The following is a 23,699-nucleotide window of genomic DNA, read 5'->3' as shown; positions in this document are numbered from 1 at the left end:
AGGGTCTCCTTCTGATCTGAAAATTTAGTTATTGCTTCATAATGATCTTTTGTCTTCTTAATTCGTACAAACACTTCTTCGCCTTTAACTCACAACCCCACTGGGCACAATCATTGCTTTCCTCTCGTGTTCTGGACAAGAGGGAATCAACTCTGAGCTGACAATACAAAAGAGGACAGATGATTTAAGTTATTTCATTAGTGCATGAAACACAAGTCGAATCCTAAATTGACCGTTTGAGCAAGGGCTTTTCCTATCATGAAACAATTCAAAATCAATTATTAAACACAAATTTAAAAACCTCAGAATCTCGAAGCCAAATTGAACCAAATGAATGAAGGAAAGAACAAGTCACAATGATCTGGCCTAAAAGAAAAAAAAATGTTTTTCCTTTTTCATAGACACATTGAAAAAAATGTAAGCCTTCTATACTGCAGCAGGAAAGGAGACTATATGGAAATTTAGAATCTTGGTGTCTGAGTAATGGCAAAAACCAGATAGTTATGACTCCAAGGTTGCTTTCATTTTTAAAAAAAGTAAATAAAAATAATAATAGAAAGACCATGCCAGCCTTCTGGAATAGATTAAAAGAAAATCAAGAATGCTCTATTGGAAAGACAAAAAGAATAGCCATGTTTGTAACCAATATTACTAAACCATTTTTTTAAGCCTAAAGTCAGGCAAAGTTTTTGAATTTTATTTGTTTGTTTGTTTAAAGATTCAGGGAATGTTTTCTATTAAATATAAGGTCTGACCATGAACACAGATTGTCAATAATTTTTTTTTTAAAGAAAAAGAAGCAGCATTGAGAAAATGAGAATTTTGACAAAACTTTCCCCCAAAGTTCTCATGGGGTTAAACAAGAACTTCAAATAAGTATGAGAGAAATGCTTGAATCTCAGGTTTAAGCAAACTGGTATTCATATGAATTGATTTCCTCTCTCCCCTGAAAGTACATATCCTCGCGTTCACACCGGGCTGGTGTCCAGTTACTGTGTCCATCGACCAAGGTGACACAGACCAACCCGATACCAGCAGGACAGAGAGGGGCCCACAGGCCAGTTTCCAAACAGCCACTGGCCCATTTCCCCGTGCATCTGCTCACCAGATTCTCTCTTGATGTCAGATTGTTGTGCTGATAGTTTTTGTTTTGTTTGGTGCTATTCTTGGGGCTTGAACTCAGTGCCTGGGTGCTGTCCCTGAGGGTTTTTTGTTTTCTTCTTTTTTTTTTTTTTTGCTCAAAAGTGGCATTCTACCCCTTGAGCCACAGCTTCACGTCTGAATTTTTGGTACATAATTGGACATAAGGACCTAATAGGCTTCCCTGCCTAGGCTGGTTTTGAACTGCGATCCTCAGATCTCAGCCTCTGGAGTAGTGAGGATTGCAGGTGTGAGCCGTAGCTGATAGTTTTAACATAAGGAGATGGCTGAAGGCCCGAGGTGCTAACCTCAGTCACTTACATTGAGATGGTTGGATGTCACAGACAGAAGGTTTTCATTGGAAGAATGAAGTTTTTCAAACAGAACAGAATCTGCTCCTTTGGAATAAAGTTTTATCTGTCCTGCTGGGTTTCGAACTGAAAAGAAAAATTAATATTTAGAAAGGTAGATGAGAAACACTGAAATCTGTCAAAACTAGACTTGCATAAGCTTCCAGCTAGGTGCTTTTTAAAAACACCTGTGACTTTGGTTTAGATCACCAACTAACTCCCTTTCCTCTCCCCCTGTTTCATCAGCTTAGAAACAATCTTTCTACTTGAATCCTTTGATAGTCCCCAAACACAGAAACAAAGTTTTGATGCTGATAAATAGCATCTTTTTATTTTCCTTGACTTCTGTTGCTAAGGAGTCGACACGTGTAAATGAAGTCTTCTCTGTTGCGCACAATTGAGAGTTTTGTCAGGAAGCTCCTAGTGTGAAATTTGAGACCTGCAGTGGTGCAAATCACTATCCCTGTACAGTTAAATTGTCTCCATATGGACATCTAGCCACACAAGCCGTGATTCACCCACTAATTCCTAGTCTTCGTGTGTGTGTCCATCGGTTCTGGAGCTTGAACTTAGAGCCGGAGTGCTATCCCTGAGCTCTTGTGCTCAAGGTTGGCGTTCTACCCTTTGAGCCACAGCTTCACTTCTGGCTTTTTTGGTGGATTGCTGTCTTATTTACGAATGCCCTCAGCTCTTGGGAAAGGCTCGGTCACTCTCCGTGAATCATTCTTGGGCCAATCACAGCTAAGCGCATCTCCTAGGGGGCTTTAAGAACTGAAGGCTTTAAAAATTAGTAATGGCCACTCCACTTGAAGTCTGTGATTAGTAGAGTTATATTTTAGGGGGAAGGGGTGGCACTGGGGTTTGAACTCAACGGCATGAACACTCTCTTTAGCTCTTTTGCTCAAGCCTGGAGCTCTACCACTTGACCCATGACTATATCAGCTTTTTAGTGGCTATCAGTGATAAGAGTCCCACAGACTCTGCCTTGTCCAGCCTGGCTTTGAGCTGTGATCCTCAGATCTCAGCCTTCTGAGTAACTGGGATTACAGGCGTGAGTCACAGGCACCTGAGTAATAATAGTGTTTTGGTTTTGGTTTTTAATATATGCTCCCTAATTTTGGAAAGAACAGACCTCCTATGCTGCCTTTATCTCTAGCTTTATCTGCATATGCTACCAAACAAATCTGCCTTTCAAATGACAGGATATTTGGCCAAATATTTTAGCTTTGACACCTTGTAGACACTCTATAAATGTTTATTGAATGAAGGAGTGAGTGAATGAATGAATGACATGGTCAAAAATTCCCTCTAAGATCTACAATTTCAGGAAGTTGCTAGGCCTGGCATGGTGGTTCATGCCTATAACTCCCTAGTTATTTGGAAGATGGAGACAGGAGAATTGAGGACTGTCAGCCCAGGCCAAAAGGAAATATGATCTCAAAAATCAAAGCTTGGCATGGTAGCACACACTTGTGATCTCAGCAACTCAGAAAATGGAGGTAGGAAGATTAAGGAGGAAAGAGCCAGGGCAAAGCATAAGATCCTATCTGTAAAAAAAAACTAAAAAGTACAGAAACTGGGGTGTGGCAAAAGTGGTATAGAGCTCTTTTCCTAGCTGGTGCAAAGCCCTGAGTTCTGATTCTGGCTCCACAGATGATAATGATAATTATGATGAAGGAGGAGGAGCAGGAAGGGAAGGAACAGAAGAGGAGGAGAACAACAATAACAAACAATAATAATGATGATGATACTAATAGCAGAGGAAGAAGACAATCCTGACTAACTGCTAAGGTCACAACACCCTGCTCTGAACACTTACCTTCACCATATTCATCAGTTGAATCAAAGATCACTACACATTTTTTACTCAATGATAGTTTTCCCTAAAAAAAATGGAGTACTTCAAAAGAGATGAGCATTTCAAACATCTATGACTATCAGTATAATGGGATACAAAACTTAGAGCTTTCGGGCTGGGGATATAGCCTAGTGGCAAGAGTGCCTGCCTCAGATACACGAGGCCCTAGGTTTGATTCCCCAGCACCACATATACAGAAAACGGCCAGAAGCGGCGCTGTGGCTCAAGTGGCAGAGTGCTAGCCTTGAGCAAAAAAGGAAGCCAGCGACAGTGCTCAGGCCCTGAGTCCAAGGCCCAGGACTGGCCAAAAAAAAACTTAGAGCTTTCTTCAAATGAATATAACTACAGAAGTACAGTAAGCTTTTTTTTTTCCTTCCCCTCTAACTTTTAATTATCCTTCATCACTTAGATCTATGATCACTTCCTCCTGGTCTGAACAGCTCTAATGCAAGCTGGAAACCTCAGGACTAGTTCTTGTGTTGGTTCTGTCTTCCACCACTAGAGTTCATAAAGTGACAAAAAAAAAAAAAAAAAACCCTCACAGTTCTCACTACATCACCAAGAGTTAAATAATCCCCACAAAGCATCATTAGGACCACAGTACCATGGAGCAATCAAAAGTAATCTCAGCTACCCACCATACCTATGACCGACATCCTCTTCCTGACATTGTTGAAATCCAGAAAGGCCAGCAACTGATAAGTAACAAGTGTCCCTAATTCCTCAATTGTTATTGTTTCTGGGGTCCGAGACTTAAAAACAAACCCACAGTATTTAGCCGCAGTCACTAGAGCCCCTTCATCTGGTGACTGAACTTGATAAGTCAGCTGTCCTAAAAGAGAAAGAAAGAAGTATGATTTAAAAAACATTCACACCATTCCAGGGCCATTCCTAGCTCATTCTTGGATTTGAACTCACAGCTTTATACTTGCATGTCCTTATTCCTTTTTACTATAGTTATTTAGCAAATAGTTATGGTTTTGCCCAGGTAAGCCGAGACTATAATATTTCAATCTACAACCTCTCATATAACTGGGATTACAGGCGTATACCATCAGTCCCCGATTATTGCTTGAGATCGAGTCCTAACTTTCTGTCTAAGATGGCTTGCAATCATGAGAAATATGATCCTCTCAGTCTCTGCCTTCCTAGTAGCTGGGATTACAAGCATGACTCACTACACTTAGCCCAACTTGTTCTTTAATACCCAATATAAGCATCCACTCTAAAAGTATTTCCAATGCTTAGGTTTGGTGTTGTTTTTTTCCTACTTATCATCCACCCAGTCTTCTGGCTTACCATGGGCCTCATGCATACTATAGTGTAATCTCAGCTACCTTAGAGAAAAAGATCTATTTCAGAGGCTACTTCTCCATATCCCAAAACTTTCTGAGGTCAGTGACCATACTTCCCAGGTAACTAGAGATGTGACATATAATCCTCAGGGTAAATGTCTGAGTTTATTAAATTTATTAAAAATAATTATTAAAAATCATGATTTCTTATCTACACTGGTGGGACCTATGGCTGAAAGAGATGATGTGATATTTTAGAAAGACGGAGGAGGAGAAAGTAGAGGAAGAAGAGGAGGAAGAGGAGGAGGAGGACAAAAAAAGAAAGCTAAGGTATTTGTGGCTTGATAAATAATTTCAAGAGACCATAAGCTGACATTCAACTCTCTCAAATGGGAGCTTGGCAAATATGCTGATAGCACCAAACTTGGCAAAGCATCCAGGTGTCTTCTGGGCCTCGGGAAGCTGTCGCTGACACCCAGGGGACAAGCCATACGTCCTGCCTCCCCTGTAAGCCTCGGGAGACAGACTGCTGTAAGGAGAATCCAGCAAGGACTGTCACAAACACATCCAAGAATGACAGCCACAAATCACTGGACATTACAGAACAACACCAAAACTGGACAAAGAACTCAAAAGACGCAGAACACTCGATAAAATGAAGCATAATAGAGGGGAAACAAAAGAAAATTTCAAATTAAGTATAATTAATATCCTCGGCGAGGTCTAAAGAATATCGTAATGTTAATGGAAAACAGATTGCCATTAAAACAAAATAGACATGGGGAAATGAAATAAACTCAAAAGGCTGAAACAAAAGAGACTTACTTAGAAGGATATATTCCCAAATGGAAAGACAATTATTCCTTATTGATGTTAATATTATAAAGATCAGTTAAAGTCAGAAATATAATTATGAGAGTCTTCAAAGTGATTAAAATCGGAGGAATGGGTTAATTCAGTAACATCTAGGACAAAATTATGACGAATACAGTCCCAAGATGAAAAGACAAAGACAAATAAGCTCAAATACATACATTATACACACACATATATATATATGCAGAGACAGAACTGCATTTATATATACATACATGTGATACATTTATATATGTATATATATATCTTTTATGTTAAAATTACTTCAGTAGTAATTTTAACTAGATATTTGATAGCATGAAAAAAATAAAACCTGTGAATGAAATAAATTGAATTTATAAGAAGTTGACTCACTGTAATACTATTAATCTACCTCAAGGCCTAAAATTTTAAAGCAGGAACGAGGCCTCATTTTTGCCCAAGTATTTGTACTAAAGATATTCTCACATCAATCTACCCTTATTGCTGGAAAGTGCACCCCTAGGTTGACGGCCAGTGACATCTGTTAGAAGTCACTATTACATGACTTAACTGCACATCCTTATTTGTTTTTGGCACCAGGAAGTTCACAGTCAGATATAATCTTCAATCAGAAGAAACATTTCCTCTCAGTTGACTCCTATTGGGGGATGTTTGCCTTTCCATAGAAAGCACTCTATCTAAGCCAGGCACTGGTGACTCATGCCTGTAATCCTAGCTACTCAGGAGGATGAGATCTGAGGATCAGGGTTTGAAGGCAGCCTGGGTACAAAAGTGTGTGAGACACTTATCTCCCTACTCAGAAAAAGCTAGAAGTGGCACTGTGGCTCAAGTGGTAGAGCACTAGCCTTGAGCAAAAGAAACTAAGGGACAGCACCAGGCCCTGAGTTCAAGCCCCAGGACTGGGGGGGGGAAAAAAAGAAGGAAGGAGGAAGAAGGAAGGAGGAGGAAGAAAGCAAAAAAGCAAGCATTCTATTTTTAAACTTTCTCCATATCTTTTAGAAATAGCCAGGACTTAATCAAGGAGAAAAGTGGGTGACAAGTACATCCTTGATGCAATGTTCAACATTTAGTTCAAAAAATCTTTCAAATTTAATGTGTTTATTTTGCTTTTTTTTAAAAAGGCCTTTCATACTTGTAAGCCTAACAACTCAAGAAGTGAAGATAGGGTCTATGGTAGTTTGAAGCCAGTCTGGACAAAATGTTTAGGAGTCCCTCATCCCAACCAATACCAAAAAAGAAAAGAGAAAAAAAGAAAGAAAGCTCAGTGTGGTAGCATATACCTGTCATCGCAGCTCCGTAAGAACTGTAAATAGGAAGATCAGGGTCCTAGCCCAGGTGCAAAGGCAAGAAAATAACTAAAACATGAAGAGCTGAAGTCAATCTGAAGTGGTAGAGAGCCTGCTTAGCAACCACAAGGCCCTCAGTTCAAACGCTATCACCACCAAAAACAACAACAACAAAACCTCTGAGAAATACTTTCCACTCACCTTCACTATTTTCCTCTGACATCACTGTGTGGCAGAGAGCAAGTAACCTAAAGAATTCATGGACTTTGGGGTCACCCAGCTGAATGGACTCCATCAGACTGCAGTCAAAGAACCGAAATGTCCTCTCTGCTTGAGATTTCACAGAGTACTCCACGAGCTTTTTTTCCTATAAGACAACATTGGCATCACCAAAAATAGCCACAGAAGTTAAAAGATACAGCTATTAAAAGGGGAGGGGGGAAGGGGAATGAGGGATGAGGTAACAAACAGTACAAGAAATGTATCCAATGCCTAATGTATGAAACTGTAACCTCCCTGTAATTCAGTTTGATAATAAATACTTAAAAAACAACAACAACAACAAAAAACTATAGATGAGACTAAATTGTAAACAAAGGAACTGGGTTAAATAAATTCTTCCTTTAGAAATAAAAAAAAAGTGCTTTTTGGGGCTGGGAATGTAGCCTAGTGGTAGAGTGCTTGCCTTGTATACATGAAGCCCTGGGTTCGATTCCTCAGCACCACATATATAGAAAAAGCCAGAAGTGGCACTGTGGCTCAAGTAGTAGAGTGCTAGCCTTGAGCACAAAGAAGCCAGGGACAGTGCTTAGACCTTGAGTTCAAGGCCCAGGACTGGCAAAAAAAAAAAAAAAAAGTGCTTGTTGTCAGGCGCCAGTGGCTCACACCTGCAATCCTAGCTACTCAGGAGGCTGAGATCTGAGGATCACAGTTTGAAGCCAGTCCAAGCAGAAAAAATCTACCTGAAATTCTTTTGTCCAATTAACTATTCCAAAACTGTAACTGGCACTGTGGCTCAAGTAGCAGAGAACTAGTCTGGAGCAAAAAATGCTCAGGGACAGAGCCCAGGCCCTGAATTAAAGCCCCACAACCACAAAAAAATATATATAATAAAAATAGTTTAAAACAAAAAAATGTCCTTGCTGCTGGGCGCCAATGGCTCACATTTGTAATCCTAGCTACTCAGGAGGTTGAGATCTGAGGATCATGGTTTAAAACCAGCCCAGCCTCTGAGACTCTAATCTACAATTAATCACCAAACAAACAAAAATCTGGGAATGGAGAGAGAAAGGGAGAATGAATGCAGTCATAATATTCAATGCATATCCTGTGAAATTTTTTTTAAATGAGGCACTGGGTAAGGTTGGGATGGATGGGAGAGAAAACAGTGACATGATCATGATGCATTGTATTTATAAACTGATTTGTCGAATGCTAAGTCTTTTGTGTAACTACATAAAGATAATTTTAAAAATATTTTTACAAAAGAACTACAGCTGGGGCTCAAGTGGTAGAGCCTTGAATGAAAAAGCTAAGGACAGCACCCAGGCCCTGAGTTCAAGCATCAAATGTCGTCTGGTGACAGTGCAAAGCTCACCTAATCATATTAAATCAGGAACTTATCCATACCTTAGCTATCTCTTCCTCCTGGCTCACTTCAAGGTGCTTTTCACCTGCCAAAACAAACATTGAAGATCAAGTGACAGTGAAGTTAGCCAGGAGCCAGTGTCTCACACCTGTAATCTCAGGACACTGAGACCTGAGGGACTGTGGTGCGAAGCCAGCTGGGGCAGAAAAGTCTGGAAGACTGTATCTCCAGTTAACAGCCAAAAAGCTGGGCTAGAGGGATGGCTGAAGTGGTAGAATGCCAATCACTAGCAAGATAGCTTGAGCAAGAGCATAAGGCCTTGAGTGCAAGCCCTTGAGGAGGCGGGGGGGGGGGGAGAAAAGCAAAATTAAAACTACATTTAGGCATTTAGTCTTAAAGGAACGCACTTATTACTTAAAGTACCATCACTAGATGGCAATGTAAATTTCAAACACACAAGTGTTTGAACCCCTAATCCTGCCAATTCATTTAGAGAGATACTCATGAATCTAAATAGAACTGAACTGAAGTTGGCATTAAAAATGCATTAAAGATAATATTACAATGTGATGTTATGCACATTTTATCACTTCGTTATCACACTGCTTCTGATGTCAGGCAGAGTTCTGTCTTTCCTGCCCCCACAGCAGAGGAATCAAAGATGGTAACTTATGTGGGACACTGGTGGCTCATGTCTGTGATCCTAGCTAGTCAGGAAGATGAAATCTGGGGATCACAGTTTGAAGCCAGCCCAGCCAGGAAAAGTTCATGAGACTCTTATCCCCCATTAACCACCAAAAAGCCAGAGGTGGAGCTGTGGTTCAAGTGGTAGGGCACCAGCCTTGAGCAAAATAAAAAGCTCAGGGACAGTGCCCAGGTCCCGAATTCAAGCCCCAGACTGGCATGCAAACACACACGCACATCACACACACACGTACAAGTAACTTACCCAGAACTATCTTGTTAGTGCTAGACCTAGTAGGTATATTTTGGCCTATCTTGGTTCAAGTAGAAAACATAGCTACCTATTATATTTGTTATAAAGATATAGACGAGACATCGGGTGAAAAATAAAATCACTAATTCCTCCTTCATCCAAAGATGGCCAGTATGTATAGGGGTTTAGGTAAAAATATAAATACATAGTTATCATACTCTCCATCAATTTCTGGCTCCTGTCTTATGAACACTTATCATTGAAACTCCCTTATGAATCATATTTTGCTTATAGAGTTACCCTCCTTTGCCTTAGCCTTCCACCATTGCGGGTCATTTAAGGTTTTCCTGACTCAGCCTTGGTCTATGTGCCAGGATTTCCTGTGCATAGTGATAGTCATGAGGTATCTGCGTCCACCTGGTGCTGAGCCCTTCCATTATGGCAAACCTAAAACTGCACTGATGGACCTTTTCATTCCGGTTTTTACCGTGAGGGAAGCAGAAGAACAGGATTCAAAGGGAACCGGCTATGGGGAACGGTCAGCCTGGCGAGCTTCTGAAGCCGCTCCCTCTCCCTCCATGAGCCCGTGCTCTGGCACAAACATACAGTTATTTGCTTTCTGCGAGGCACAGGACTGAATCTGCAAAGCCATGCACCTGCTGTGTACCAGGTTCTGAGCTAGTGACAGAATCTAGCCAGGCACCTGGAATCTGAGCCTCGACTCCACCATGGTGACTTCCTCAGTATCCCATCTGTAGTCATTCTAATAAGATGAAAGGAGGAGGAGGAACAGGAAGGGGGGGAGGAAGAAGAGGGGAGGAGAAGACTGCATGTTTGTGTGAAGTAATTTCACACACACACACACAAACAAAGAACATTTAAGGGACTGCTGGTGCAAGTGAAGAACAAGTAATAACTCTGCATTCAGAAAATAGATTTAGATGGATCAGAATAGAATGTCAAATTGTCCCAAGGGCCAGATCTAGCATCTAAACCAAAACAAGAAAAAAAAAGGATCCTAGGGATACTTTAGGAAGGATATATTTTATTGGGATTATAAACTATAACGGCATATAAATCAAAGTGTCTAATGGGATTACTTAAGTCTTTCCATTACTTCCTTGATTTTATGAGGGAAATTACAGGGTGTCATGGGGTGTATAAACTCAAGAGATTCACAAAAATCTTGAGACAAATACCTGTGGAAGTCGAAAGCCTTCTCAGAGAATAGTGCTTTTCCTGTGAATAGCAACTCAATAGAGGATCACCACAAATATACCAATCATTCAAGGAAAGATAAATATCTAGGCCACATTGCAAGTCAAGGGGAAACTAACTCTTGCCCCTGGAGTGAGAAGGAAGGGGAGGAGCCTTCTTAAAATTTGAGGGGCCACCTCAAAGAAACAGCTCAAAAATTACCTGTTCCATGGCTGGGTTCTGTCAGAAATTCACATCCCAAAAATAAAACCTCAAGCCAGGTGCTGGTGGCTCATGCCTGTAATCCTAGCTACTCAGAAAGCTGAGAGCTGAGAAATGAGGATTGTGGCTTGCAGCCTAGCCAGTGATGAAAAGTCCATGATACGCTTATCTCCAGTTAACTACCAAAAAGCCAAAGCTAAAGGACAGTACCCAGGCCCTGAGTTCAAGTCCCAGTACCAGCACAGAAATAAATAGGAAAGAAAAAAAAACACTAAGGAGTCTTATCAAAGCCAACCAACAAAAACAGACTTATGGGGCAAAAGAATTTTATTCCTGCAAGTCATTAAAGTATTTTAAATCAACCCACTCCCTTTAGGAATGACTCAATATTGAGCCAAAACACTATTCATGGAGCTAGCTATGACCTGACCATTCCATCAGAAATAGACAACAGATGGCTCTAGGTTAGTGTATTTTATGGTAGCCATCAATCTACCATGCTGTCTCTGGGTGGCAGGTGTTTCCAATACATATAAGCCAAAAGATCTGAATTTCTAATATTTTATGACTCTTCATAAGAATCCTACTAGCTTTATCCATCCACAGGAAACACTATTTTTTTGTTCCTAATTTTTAAAGGATGGTTGCCATACATTTCTTTTTGACTTCTCCTTCAGTACAAAAGACAAACGATGACTTTTGGTCCTGCTTGTGGCAGCCTGCCAACTGAATTTCCCATTTCACTTCCTAAAGAAGATAAGCAAAATGACTTTCTGACTGCTTTGCACAGCAGGCTCAACACTCAAATCTCAGCTCAGAAGTGGCTGCAGGGGGCTAGGAATGTGGCTTAATGATAGAGTGCTTGCCTAGCATGCATGAAGCCCTGGGTTCGATTCCTCGGCACCACATAAACAGAAAAAGCCAGAAGTGGCACTGTGGCTCAAGTAGAGTGCCTTGAGCACAAAGAAGCCAGGGACAGTGCTCAGGCCCTGAATCCCAAGTCTCAGGACTGGCAAAAAAAAAAAAAAACTGTACTCACTGTTGTACATATGGAATTGTAACCCCTCTGTACTTCACTTTAACAATAAAGAAGAAAAAAATGTTTAAGAAAATAAAAAATTTAAAAAAATGGCTACAGAAAACAGACAACTAGAAACTCTCCATCACCCTGAGGATTAAAAGAGAAAGTCATTTACAGGGGAAAATGAACCAGGATGGATAGATAGACAGACAGACAGAGAGCAAAGGACATCAGGAAAATGCAATTCATAAATATTAAAAGGACCAGACTTAGACATTAAAACCAATAAATAAACACTAAAATAGCCACTGGCTCCCTTCCTGCCATGCATAGATGTTTGGTTATAAGAACAGGAAAAATGTACAAAGGGGCTCTCTTACAACTGCTTCTTCCTTTAATATGTTAACAAAAATTAACAGTGAGGAAAGACAGATTGTAATACATGCCTAGCAAAGTCCTAAAATCACCTATTTTCTGTGCCTTTTGGGTATGCCTTGACCATCTCTTCATGTTTTAACACAGTAAACAGCACCCATTTTACCCACTCTAAACCATTTCATCTAAGGATTAAGGTAGACTCTCCAAGCTCAGAACGTACAAAAGCCATAGATTTAAAAAAAAATAAAATGAAATAAGCTACCATGTATCTGGGCACCAGTGGCTCACCCTTGCAATCTTACTCAGGACTCTGAGATTTGAGGATCACAGTTCAAAGCCAGCCCTGGTAGGGCAGTCCAGAGTATTCAACTCCCATTAGCCACCAAAAAGCCAGAAGTAGAGTTGTGGCTCAAATGGTAGAGCACCAGCCTTGATACAAGACAGTGCTTGGGTCTTCAGTTCAAGTCCCAGTACCAGCACAAAAAAATGGAAGGAGGGAAGCCATCTTTTTGAGTCTTTACTCCCATTTCCTTTGTAGGAACAAGAAAGATTAGAAAGATTTTCTCCTCATTGTCCATTTCTCCCTATTTTTATCCTAATATACCAAGATAAATTCTTTGTTAAACCTCAAAAAAAATTAAATAATTTGTTTCAAGGCTGCTTTTTAGGATTGAAATTATTAATGTGGATCAAAAGAATTGAAAATGCTCCCAATTTTGGAAAAAAAAAAATCCCTAATCTTCTAAAGTGAAATCATTTAAACCACTATTTGAATTAAGCCAGTATTTTTAGCAAGTCTTTTAAACTATTGTCTAAGACTTTTTTTTGCTGGTATTGGGACTTGAACTCAGAGCCAGGGCACTGTCCCTGACCTTTTTCTCTCAAGACTGGCACTCTTAACACTCAAGCCACAGCTCCCCTGGGGTTTTTGGTGGTTAATTGGAGTCTCAAGGGTTTTCCTGCCTGAGCTAACTTCAAACCAAGATTCTCAAACCTCAGCCTCTCGAGTAGAGGTGTGAGCCACAACCACCAGGTATAAATAGACTTCTGAAAACCCACAAACAGAGCGCTTACCTTTGCGAATGCATGCCAATGGCAGTCAGGTTGGTGACATGGCTGGTCTGGCCAATAATAGTCATATAGTATCTTTCAGGGAATGGATAGTAAACTCTCACAAATGTGTGCTCTAATATCAACCTCAGAGGCAACTGGGAACACGCATAAAGTAAACCTCCCGGGATGTGGGTGTCTGGAACACCACGGGACAGAATCTCACAACTGAGGGGTACTCAGGAGGTGCTAAGTACCCTCCTGAACCTCCTCCATCCACCAATCGCAGCCAATGCAGACTTCCATGGAAATTAGTTACCATGGATGCAGGAACTATCGAGTAAGTGTTTGTTACATGTTGAACACTAAGTCAGGTGCTGCTAAGGACATATTCGACATATTCATGAGAAGGCCATGATGGAATGGGGAGAGGGGTAGAAGGAGGAAGACAGTATTTTAAAAATGATATTCTAGGGGAAGGTGAAGAAGAGAGGGCAGAAGAACAGAGACGAAGTGTAGGTGAATATCGTCATGATAGTTAATGTACGTATGTGAAATGGAAACCAAGTAACTTGAGGGGATGGGGTGGGGCCCAGAGAAATGGGGGGAGATCAGTGTAAGGGGTGACATGAATCATGATGCATTGTACTCATAAATGGACATGTGAAATCGAAAGCCCTTCGCACAACTAAAAGATAATAAAAATAAAATAAATTTAAATGATATTGCTTTCCAATACATAGGCTCATGCCTCTAATCCTCACTACTGAGAAGGCTGAGATCAGGAAGATGATAGTTTGACAGCAGTCCTGCCCCCCTCCCTTCTTGTTTACACACGCATGCGCACATGCACACACACACACACACACACACACACATACACAATGCAAAAGATTCCGTCTCAACCCATAGTGAGGCATCTCAACCAGCTATCTCAGCTATCTAAAAAGCCTATGCAGGAGGCTCACAGACCAGGCACAAATGTGAAACTCTCTTTGAAAAAACAATTAAAGCAAAAAGGGCGAAAGGAAATGGCTCAAGTGGTACCTATCAAGTACAAAGCTCCAGGACTGCCCAGTACTGCTGCTGTTCAGTTATTCCAAGAACATTCAACATCATTTTTAAAAAAAGGAAAGCATTGCTCTTACCATAGATTTTCCCATTAATGGAACATTTTTTAAAAGTCATGATGTTTTGAGTAAGGGTTCCCGTTTTGTCGGAGAACACGTATTCAATCTGGCCCAGCTCCTCATTAAGTGTTGTCGTCCGCGCTTCGGCAGGTGTGCCCAAGTAATACATCTTCCGATCCCAGTTTATAAAATAACTGTGTCCCAGGCGAATGACTTCCACACTATGGTCCATTAACACGGAAAAAGAAAAGGAAGAAAGAAATGCTCCATTACCTTCAGAACAAACAGATTTGCCAAGGAATGAAATCTGCCAAGTCCTCAGAATTTGGGGAGCAGGAGAGAGTGATACTCCAGCTGGGAGCTGGTGGCTCAGGCCTGTCATCCTAGCTACTCAGGAGGCTGAGATCTGAGGATCCCAGTTCAAAGCCAAGAAAGTATGTGTGATTCTTATTTCCAATGAACCACCAGAAAAGTGGAAGTGGTGCCGTGGCTCAAAGTGGTAGAGCGATAGCCTTGAACAAAAAGAGCTCAGAGACAGCACCCAGGCCTTGCATTCAAGCCCCACGACAAAAAAAAAAAAAAAAAAAAAAGAGAGAAGATACTCTATCCCAAGGTCTTAGTGATCTATAGTGATCTAAAGAGGGTCTGTTTATAAGCCTCAGAACCATAAGACCAGAGGGGAGTCCTAGCATAAGCCTTTAAAGAGTAGGTTCCTATTCACATCAAATAAGCCCAGTAGCAATGTGTGTAGCATATTACTTTGTGTCTCCTCTTCATGGGAAACTAATACTTATAAAAGATATTTGTCCTGCTGGGCATAGTAGCTCAGGCCTGCAATCCTAGCTACATAGGAGGCTGAGATTTGAGGATCACAGTTCAAAGCCAGCCTGGGAAGGAAAGGCTGTGAGACTCTTATCTCCAATTATCAAAAAGCTAAAAGTAGAGCTGTGGCTCAAAAGTGGTAGAGTGCTAGCCTTGAGCACAAAAGCCCAGAGACAGTGCCCAGGTCCTGAGTTCAAGCCTCTGGACACACACACACACACACACACACACACACACACACACACACGTTTGTCCCATGTGCAGTATAGATAAATGTGCTCTGACATATTGACATATAGGGTTTCACGTTGGCAAAAGAGGTCCAAGTTACATCTCCAGAAAGCATGAAAAACCGTAACAGACACTGCATGAAAATAGGTGTGTTGGCAGGCAGCTGTGCACACTTCCTCAGAAAAGAACATTATCTCATGTGGAGTGGTGATTATGACTTCCCTCCTGCAGAAATGGGATTTCTGTGGCCAACAGGATGAGTTCTTTCCATGCGTATCATACAAAAGGCCCAAGTGACTTCTGAGATTATGGCAACATATGTTTCTGCCATCAAGATTATGCAGAATTATCTCCTACCATCGTTTAATGAAAAGATCATCCTAACACTTTTTAATCCTATTTCTTTTCTCTTTTTTTGTTAAACTATATTGTTTTTTCCTTTTCTTTTTTGGTACTGGGGATTGAACCCAGAACATTGCACTTGCTAGGCAAGCTCTTTGCCACTGAGCTACATCCCAGCCCCTCTATTTCTTTTTTGATTACTTTCTTTGAAATTTTATCAGCCAATTTTATTTTCTTCTTTGGCCCCGTTATAATCACCAACTTTATTTTCCCCTTCTGATACTAGTGTATTTCTTACTGATTTATATGAAGTTTATACTTACTAAATCTATGAACTCAGTCAAAAAAAAAAAGAAATATGAACCCAAATTATTCTTTGTCTTAATTTTGTTTCCAGGTTTTTTTTTAAACATACTTTTTCTCCATTTAACTGATCAAATTTAATGAAAGTTTATAGTCTTATTTTGGAAGTTTGTTTAAATAGACATTCCCTACAGCAAGATTATATGTTATATATAATACTTACATGTGAATATATAATAGTTATGTAATATAATCATATATTCATTCATGTATATGTATGTATACATGATTTATTTATTATTTACAAACAGAAATATTTGTCAGCACTGTCTGTTAAGTCTTTTCTCTTTGGGAATTTGGGATGTTTCTTATATTAGACATCAATTATGTTACTAGAATCCAGTCCTGGATTTTAACTTGTTCACTGGTATGTTACTTAAGGCATCTCTTGCTTTCATTATTGCAGCTTTATAAAACCTGGCAATATCTGGCCAGAGATAAAAGACCATTTTCTTCCTTTGCAAAACAAACAAACAAAAAAACCCTTTTGTTCTTTCTGATAAAACCAGCATATTCATCTGAATAAACGTTAACATAAAGGCTAACGTTTTCTTGCAAGTTCAATTTGAGATTTTTCTTAGTTCTATGCTAAGCTATTAATCATCTGAAAAGAGCTGATATTTCATAAAGCTAAACAATTTATTTTTCCAGGGGAAATATAAATCTTTCCCAGAGTTCAATGTTTCAAAGTGTCTCTATCCATAGAGTCTTAGCTTTGCTTTTTACATAGTTCCATGACAGCTTGATGGCTCTGTTCCTGGACAGAGCATCTCTTACTGATGGGATGTTTTAAAATTATTGTTGGCCAAAAGGAAAGCTATTGACTTTTGTGAATACTGTTCACAGGCTGGAGGCCAGTGGCATGTTTTATGGTATATTACATGTCACTGATATTTCCAAGAAGCAATGCATGAGAAAGTATCTAAAAGAATCGATACTGATCTCAAATACACACACACACACACACACACACACACACTCACACAGTGCCATCTAAAGGTAGGGTAGTTGTTATTTGGAGCAGAAAGAAACTCAAATCAATGTTTGTTTGTTTGTTTTGTGTGTGTGTGTGTGTGTCAGTCATGGGGCTTAAACTAAGGGCCAATGTGCTGTCCTTTAGCTTTTTTGCTCAAGGGTCGTGTTCTACCATTTCAGCCACAGCTCCGCTTCTGGCTTTTTGATGGTTAATTGGAGGTAAAAGTCTCGCATGCACTCTGGAGCTGGCTTCAAACCATGATCCTCAGATCTCACCCTCCTGAGTAGATTACAGACGTGAGCCCCCAGAGCCTGGCTAGAAATTAATTCTTTTAATTCCCTCATTTTACAGAGCAATAAATATCTGACAGGCATACTAAAAAGCACAGAGGAGCTGAGTGCCTTCTGTAAGATCATACAGCTACTATTTGCAGCTCCAAGACCAGAAACCGGATTTGGACTATTACAAATAGGTCTCCCATTGACCACTATATATAAGCAATTAAAAGAAGAAATACAAGTCTCAGAATCTAGCCTTAGTTACAAAAAAAAGACTCCAGTCTTTCAAGTGGATTTAAAAGAAAATACTAGTGCACACACAGGTGCATTTCATGGAGTCACATCTTCGTAGTTAAGGTATTAGAAAGAGAGTAAAGGAGGTTAGTAAAAATTAGTTGAGGATTTAAAGCTGATGATTGTGTGTCTTGTTAAAACACTGATAATGAGAGTATTTAACAACCAAGTCCCATCTCAGCTCCCATATTGTTGGGGGACTGTCTAGTTCACTCTTGGGTAGGGTTAGTGTGGAGAACGCCTTAGGTCTAGACATGAGGGCCATGTTCTAAGTGTTACTGAACACACACAGAGACACATGTATGCATGTATGTTTGTACAGAAAGACACACCATTTTATGTCTAGTTTGGGGGTCTAATTCTAGAAATGGCAAATCAAAACGTAGTGAGACTTGTGAGCCATACTTCTTATCAGACAATGAGCAAGTCTTACCTACAATGTATAGGTCCTCTTACCACTACTAAAAGACAGAGCTAATACTCATTAAGCTTTACAATATGTTGTGCTTTCCTCTAAGAGGTTTCCAGGCATTTATTTGCCCATTTCATACAACCTTATGAAACAGAACCATTGTTTTCTCCATTTTGTTTTGTGCTGATATTGAGGCTTGCACTGGGCACTTTTCTCTTAGCATTTTTGCTCAAGGCTGGTGCTCTACCACTTGAGTCACAGCTCTACTTCAGCTTTGGGGTAGTAAACTAGAGGCAAGAATCTCACAGAAATTCCAGCCTTGAACTCATTTGGAACCATGATCCTCAGATCTCAGTCTCCTGAGTAGCTAAGATTGCAGGTATGAGCCACTTGGCACCCAGAAATTTTCTCCATTTTTAAGTGGGGAAACAGGCTCAGGAGCTAGTAAGCAGTTAAAAAACAAAACTAAACAAAACTCCTGAATCCAGGTATGGGGAGCCAAGCTAGAGGAGGGACCTTTCTCATCTTCTGTTTACCCCAAATCAACCCAATTCTAATTGACCAGGTTGCCTGAGATTATAGTGTCCTCCATGTATTCAAAAATAAAAATAAAAAACTGTATAACCACATTCCTGAGAAACCAAATCAAATCAAGAAAAGCAAATGTACTCATTGTCAGTTGAAAATGTTAAAGTTAAACAGCATTGAAGGGCTAAATGGCCTCACTTGTAACAGATGTAGTAGATGAGACTCTGAGCAAGACCTCGAATGCACTGCTGTGGTTTTAAGACAGACAAAAGTGATTATGGGAAATAAAGGCTTCTGATGACAGCGATTCATTAAAGTGTCAACTCTCCTCTTACCTCACATACAATGAAATGGGCACCACTGTGTTGAGAATGATAATATAGGACCAGAACGTCAAGAATCCTGAGAGTAAAGAGTTCTTCTCTCCTTCATGCCAAAAGAGGAAAGCTCTGAATTGGCCCCCAACTGCATTCTCCCAGAATGAATTTCCTATTGCAAGAATAATTCCCAAGCATACCAGAAACCCAAAAATCTGAAAGAAGGAGAGAAGTCTTATTAAGGTTAACTTGAAACCCAAACTAGTCATATCAACATAATCCAATTACACCAAACTCCCCCCCTCCAAAAACAACAACAACAACACAAAGAAATGTTATTTAAAAGTCAAGTTATACAAACCTCTTCTTGCCTTAATCATAGAAATAAAATGTAATATTTTCTTATCAGGAACATGACTAAATATTTGACATAAATTTTTCTTATTCTCCCATTGACTCTCTCATGTGTGTATGTCTGTGTGTATGAGAGAGAGAAAGAGAGGAAAGAGAGAGAGAGAGAGAGAGAGTACTGCAGCTTAAATGCAGGATCTGGGGCTATCCCTGAGATTTTCACTCAAGGAGGGCACTCTACTGCTTGAGCCACAGCCCAACTTCCAGATTTTTGCTGGTTAATTACAGGTAAGTCTCATGGACTTTCAAAGCCCAAGGTGGCTTTGAACCTCAATCCTCAGATCTCAGCCTCCCAAATAGCTAGGATTACAGGTGTGAGCCACTGCCACTCAGCTCCAATTCCTCTTTAAAGGGGCCTAGTTAAGAGACAGACAGCACATGTTTTCTCTCATATGCAAAAGCTAAATCTAAAGTACACAGGAGCATGATAAATAATACAGGATTCTAGAATTTCACCCACAGTGAAACACCAAGGCACAGTGCCTGTGCGCATCTGATCGGACAAAATAATCTGCTGAAATGAACTGCAGGAAATGGGAACAAGAGATTTGGGGTGTTTTTTTTTTCTTATTTGTTGTTTTTCTTTTCTTTTTGTTCTGTTTGTTCCTTGATCTGTCTTTGGGAGTGTAAGGGGAGGCTCAGAAATGGAGGGATGAAGGGAAAACAAATGCAGCCATGGTACCCACTAGACACAATGTGGAAAATGAACTCTACAACCTGTGGTTGGGAATGGGAGGGAAAAACGGGGAGTAAAGGAAGGGGTGACACTGTCCAGGAAGGAATGTACTCTTTACCTGACTTATGTAACTGTAAGCCCTCTGTATAACACCTGGATAATAACAATTTTAAGAATGAAAAAGAACGTGTGTATTTAAGTGGTCTAGTTGACAAGGCCCATGTGCCCTGATCTGCCCTCCATGGTCTCAGTTCACACAAGAGGCCCAGGCACAATACTGCTAATACATGTTCAAACATATCTTGTTTGAGTAACAATTAGAGGGCCACCCAAGGAATAAAAACAAAAGCAAGAAAGGGTCAGTAACAAAGATGAATCTTAGACTTGTCATGACTCTTCCCTACAGAAATGGCTAGTCAACAAGAAATATAATTAAATTAAAATAATTAATTAAGTTGCCTCATGACATCTATACTTTCCTTTTTTTTTTCCTGGTCAGTCATTGGGGCTCAAACTCAGGGCCGAGGCACTATCCCTGAGCTTTCTAATCAAGACTAGCATGCTACCACCTTAACCCACAGCACCACTTCCGGTTTTCTGGCAGTTACCTGGAGATAAGAGGTTCCTGAACTTTTCTGTCCCTGCTGGCTTCAAACCTTGATCCTCAGATCTCAGCCTCCAGAGTAGCTAGGATTACAGGTGTGAGCCAGCAGCGCCTGGCTATACTTTCCTTTTGAGACTTTTTAAGGTGACAAGCAGCACCAAAAAATAGCAATCTTTTACACAATTATTACATGAATATTAGAAAAACAAACATTTGGATTCAAAACAATTAGAAGGAGAGAAGATCATTAGGTAGGAAGTCCAAACCCCAGTCTTAAAAACAAACTCAGAAACCATGAGTTGTCAAGATGTCCTGGGGACCTTTTTTTTTTTTTTTTGCTGGTCCTGGGCCTTGAACTCAGGGCCTGGATGCTGTCCCTGAGCTCTTCTTGCTCAAGGCTAGAGCTCTACCACTTTGAGCCACAGTGCTACTTGTGGTTTTCTGGTGGTTCGTTGGAGATAAGAGTCTCACAGACTTTCCTGCTCGGCTGGCTTTGAACCAGGATACTCAGATCTCAGCCTCCTGAACAGCCAGGATTACAAGTGTGTGGCACTGGCCTGGGGACTTTTGCTATGAAATGTTAGGGGCTGAACCAGCACTGTTGAGGGGAGGAGTGGACCTGGAGACTGACATCTTATTCCCTTCCCTTTTTTTCCTCCAAGAAAGAACCAGCGTTTCAAGTTCCTGTGCTTGCTTTCTTCCTTCTGCTCGCCCTAATAAAATAAAGGCACGAGAAGACAGAGTTGGGGGAATCTTCAAATATATTAGAAAACCAGACAGGAGAAAAAATGTAGAATCGTAGATGTCCAATATACTACCGACTTGGTCTATCATGGTAGCTGCGTTCCTGTTAATGGTTGGTTCTACGTATTCATTTGAACGGAGTTGAAGAATTAAAACTGGCATTGCTTGGCATTCAAAGCATTCTGAAAAGCTGGTGTCCGCTGCTGCTTCTTCCCACCCCAGAATGTAACCTTGTGTCTACCTATCACAACAGCCAAGCAAGCCCTGGAAGTGAGGCAGGACATTTAAACTGAGGATTGTAGAAGGTCACAGGCTGCACATGAGCTTGTCACCTTACCACTGGCTAAGGAATTCACTATCATCTAGAAAACAGAAGGGAGTACAAATCAGCTCCCAAGTCAAAATACTGAAATGCACACTCTACAAGCACAGGGGAGACTTCCGAAAGAATTCCCAGAAAAGCAGATGAAATTATATTCTGACAACAATGACCAGCATGGTTGCCTAATTTGGCTATGGGAACTTACCCATAATACTAGAGTATTCATCAACCTATCAATGCTTGTCCTCTTAAACTTCGTCTTACCACTGTTCTGCATTAGTTTAGTGTCAGGACCTGCAAGGAAAAAAAATGACAACTTTGGAATAAGCAGATGCTATGTTCTTATTCCTGTTAATAGTATCTACTCATATCAATGTTTCTGAAAAGGAAAACCCATGTTCTTCAATAAAGAACAGTGGACATCAAGTTGTAGATAATTTTTAGTCTGTACCTTGACAGAAACCCTAAAAATTGCACTGTGGTCTAAGTTGGGATAGAACGTGGGGCTTTAAAGGTGTACAAAATGCTATTTTTGCAAAACTCTATACATTAACATGCTAATTTGGAGCACCCACAGCTAACAAAGCCAATAAGAGGAAGGAATACCCTGTAAATGTTAAAAAGAATGCAGGAGAAAGAATGCAGTAACAAGCACAATTCAAAGTACTAAAGGCAAAATCAGAAATATCAGAAATCAGATTCCTGATTTTTTTCCCCCAAAACACTTGAGGTGCCCTTAATGGAGAAAATAGAACTCAAAAAAGAAAGAAAGAAAGAAAAGAAACCATGTAAGTGAACCCTTATTGTGAGTGTACACTTATATATAATAGATGGCTTTCTTAAGGGTAATAATTGTAATAAATCTTACATTACCTGCTGATATATTTCTTATGTGCTTTACAGAATCCTTGTGCTTTGGAACCTGCCTTTAAATCCTCACATGTTTTAATCTGCCTGCTTTAGAGATGGGTTAGGAGATGGCTAAGGAAGCAGACTATCAGAATATACTGCTGAGGAAATTCCATTCAGAAAAGTAAAGCAGTTGCTTTTGTTTTAAGTGATCCCCATCATGTTCTTGGTCCATATCGGTCCTCCCATCACTACTGACAACCATTTAACATAGGAAGAAGGTAGAAAGAGGAAAGGAGGGAGGAGGGCAAAAGGACAGATAGAAGAAGGCAGGCAAGAAGGCAAGAATGATATGCCACTCTAGAAGCCATGGAAGAATGGACACAACCTTGAAAAATTTGACTCCAAATACAAATAGAAGCAAAGATTAGAGTCTCCGAACACTTCATTGCCTAGTCTTGGAGACTGTATCCTGGTGCCCCGTTTTCAGCTACTCATGTGTAAAGGAAAGACCACCCACATTTTCTCAGAATTGTTTATTAAACTCATATGAATATTGAGGGTGAGAAGTATTTCTTTTGTAGCCAAGATCACAAAGACCAAATAAAGTTTGCTAAAAAGTGAAATAGTGAGACTAGTTTAATGTTTGAAATTTTTTAAAAATTTTTCTTAGGCATGCAGACAGATGCAAACGAATAAAGAATCTACTTTATGGGTTGTAAGCACTTAAGTATATCCAGAGATATTTAGATTCGTGTCTCTTCACAGTCAAAAAGCTAGAAAGCATTCCCTATACTTGCCTAGTGCTAGTGTCTCACAGCTGGAACCCTAACTACTCAGGACTCTGATACCTGAGGATGGTGGTTTGAAGCCAGCCAAGGCAGAAAAGCCCATGAGACTCTTTTTTTTTTTTTGGCCAGTCCTGGGGCTTGGACTCAGGGCCTGAGCACTGTCCCTGGCTTCTTTTTTTTTTTTTTTTTTAGCTCAAGGCTAGCACTCTGCCACTTGAGCTACAGTGCCACTTCTGGCCATTTTCTGTATATGTGGTGCTGGGGAATTGAACCCAGGGCCTCATGTATACAAGGCAAGCACTCTTGCCACTAGGCCATATCCCCAATCCCCCCATGAGACTCATCTCCAATAAACTACCCAGAAAAAGCCAGACGTGCCACTGTGGCTCAAGAGGTAGGGTACTAGCCTTGAGCACAAAGCTCGGGGAT

The 23,699-nt window shown here is 40.3% G+C and overlaps 1 protein-coding gene across 1 annotated transcript in view; it reads right to left on the bottom strand.

The window, feature by feature from the left end:
* Window positions 1-23,699, bottom strand: part of Atp8b4 (ATPase phospholipid transporting 8B4 (putative)) — a 135,516-nt gene that overhangs the window by 36,480 nt on the left and 75,337 nt on the right. The window contains exons 15-21 of the mRNA XM_048331703.1: window positions 21,836-21,924; window positions 18,892-19,088; window positions 14,329-14,531; window positions 8,417-8,460; window positions 6,989-7,154; window positions 3,992-4,180; window positions 1,462-1,577 (exon numbers count right to left, since the gene is read on the bottom strand). Of these exons, the coding sequence (XP_048187660.1) occupies window positions 1,462-1,577; window positions 3,992-4,180; window positions 6,989-7,154; window positions 8,417-8,460; window positions 14,329-14,531; window positions 18,892-19,088; window positions 21,836-21,924 (1,004 nt within the window). The remainder of the gene's footprint in view (window positions 1-1,461; window positions 1,578-3,991; window positions 4,181-6,988; window positions 7,155-8,416; window positions 8,461-14,328; window positions 14,532-18,891; window positions 19,089-21,835; window positions 21,925-23,699) is intronic.

This window comes from Perognathus longimembris, chromosome 23 (genome assembly GCF_023159225.1).
Source record: "Perognathus longimembris pacificus isolate PPM17 chromosome 23, ASM2315922v1, whole genome shotgun sequence".
NCBI lineage: Eukaryota > Metazoa > Chordata > Mammalia > Rodentia > Heteromyidae > Perognathus > Perognathus longimembris.
The sequence above is the reverse complement of the archived record's forward strand: the minus strand, read 5'-3'. Positions and strand labels throughout refer to the sequence as shown.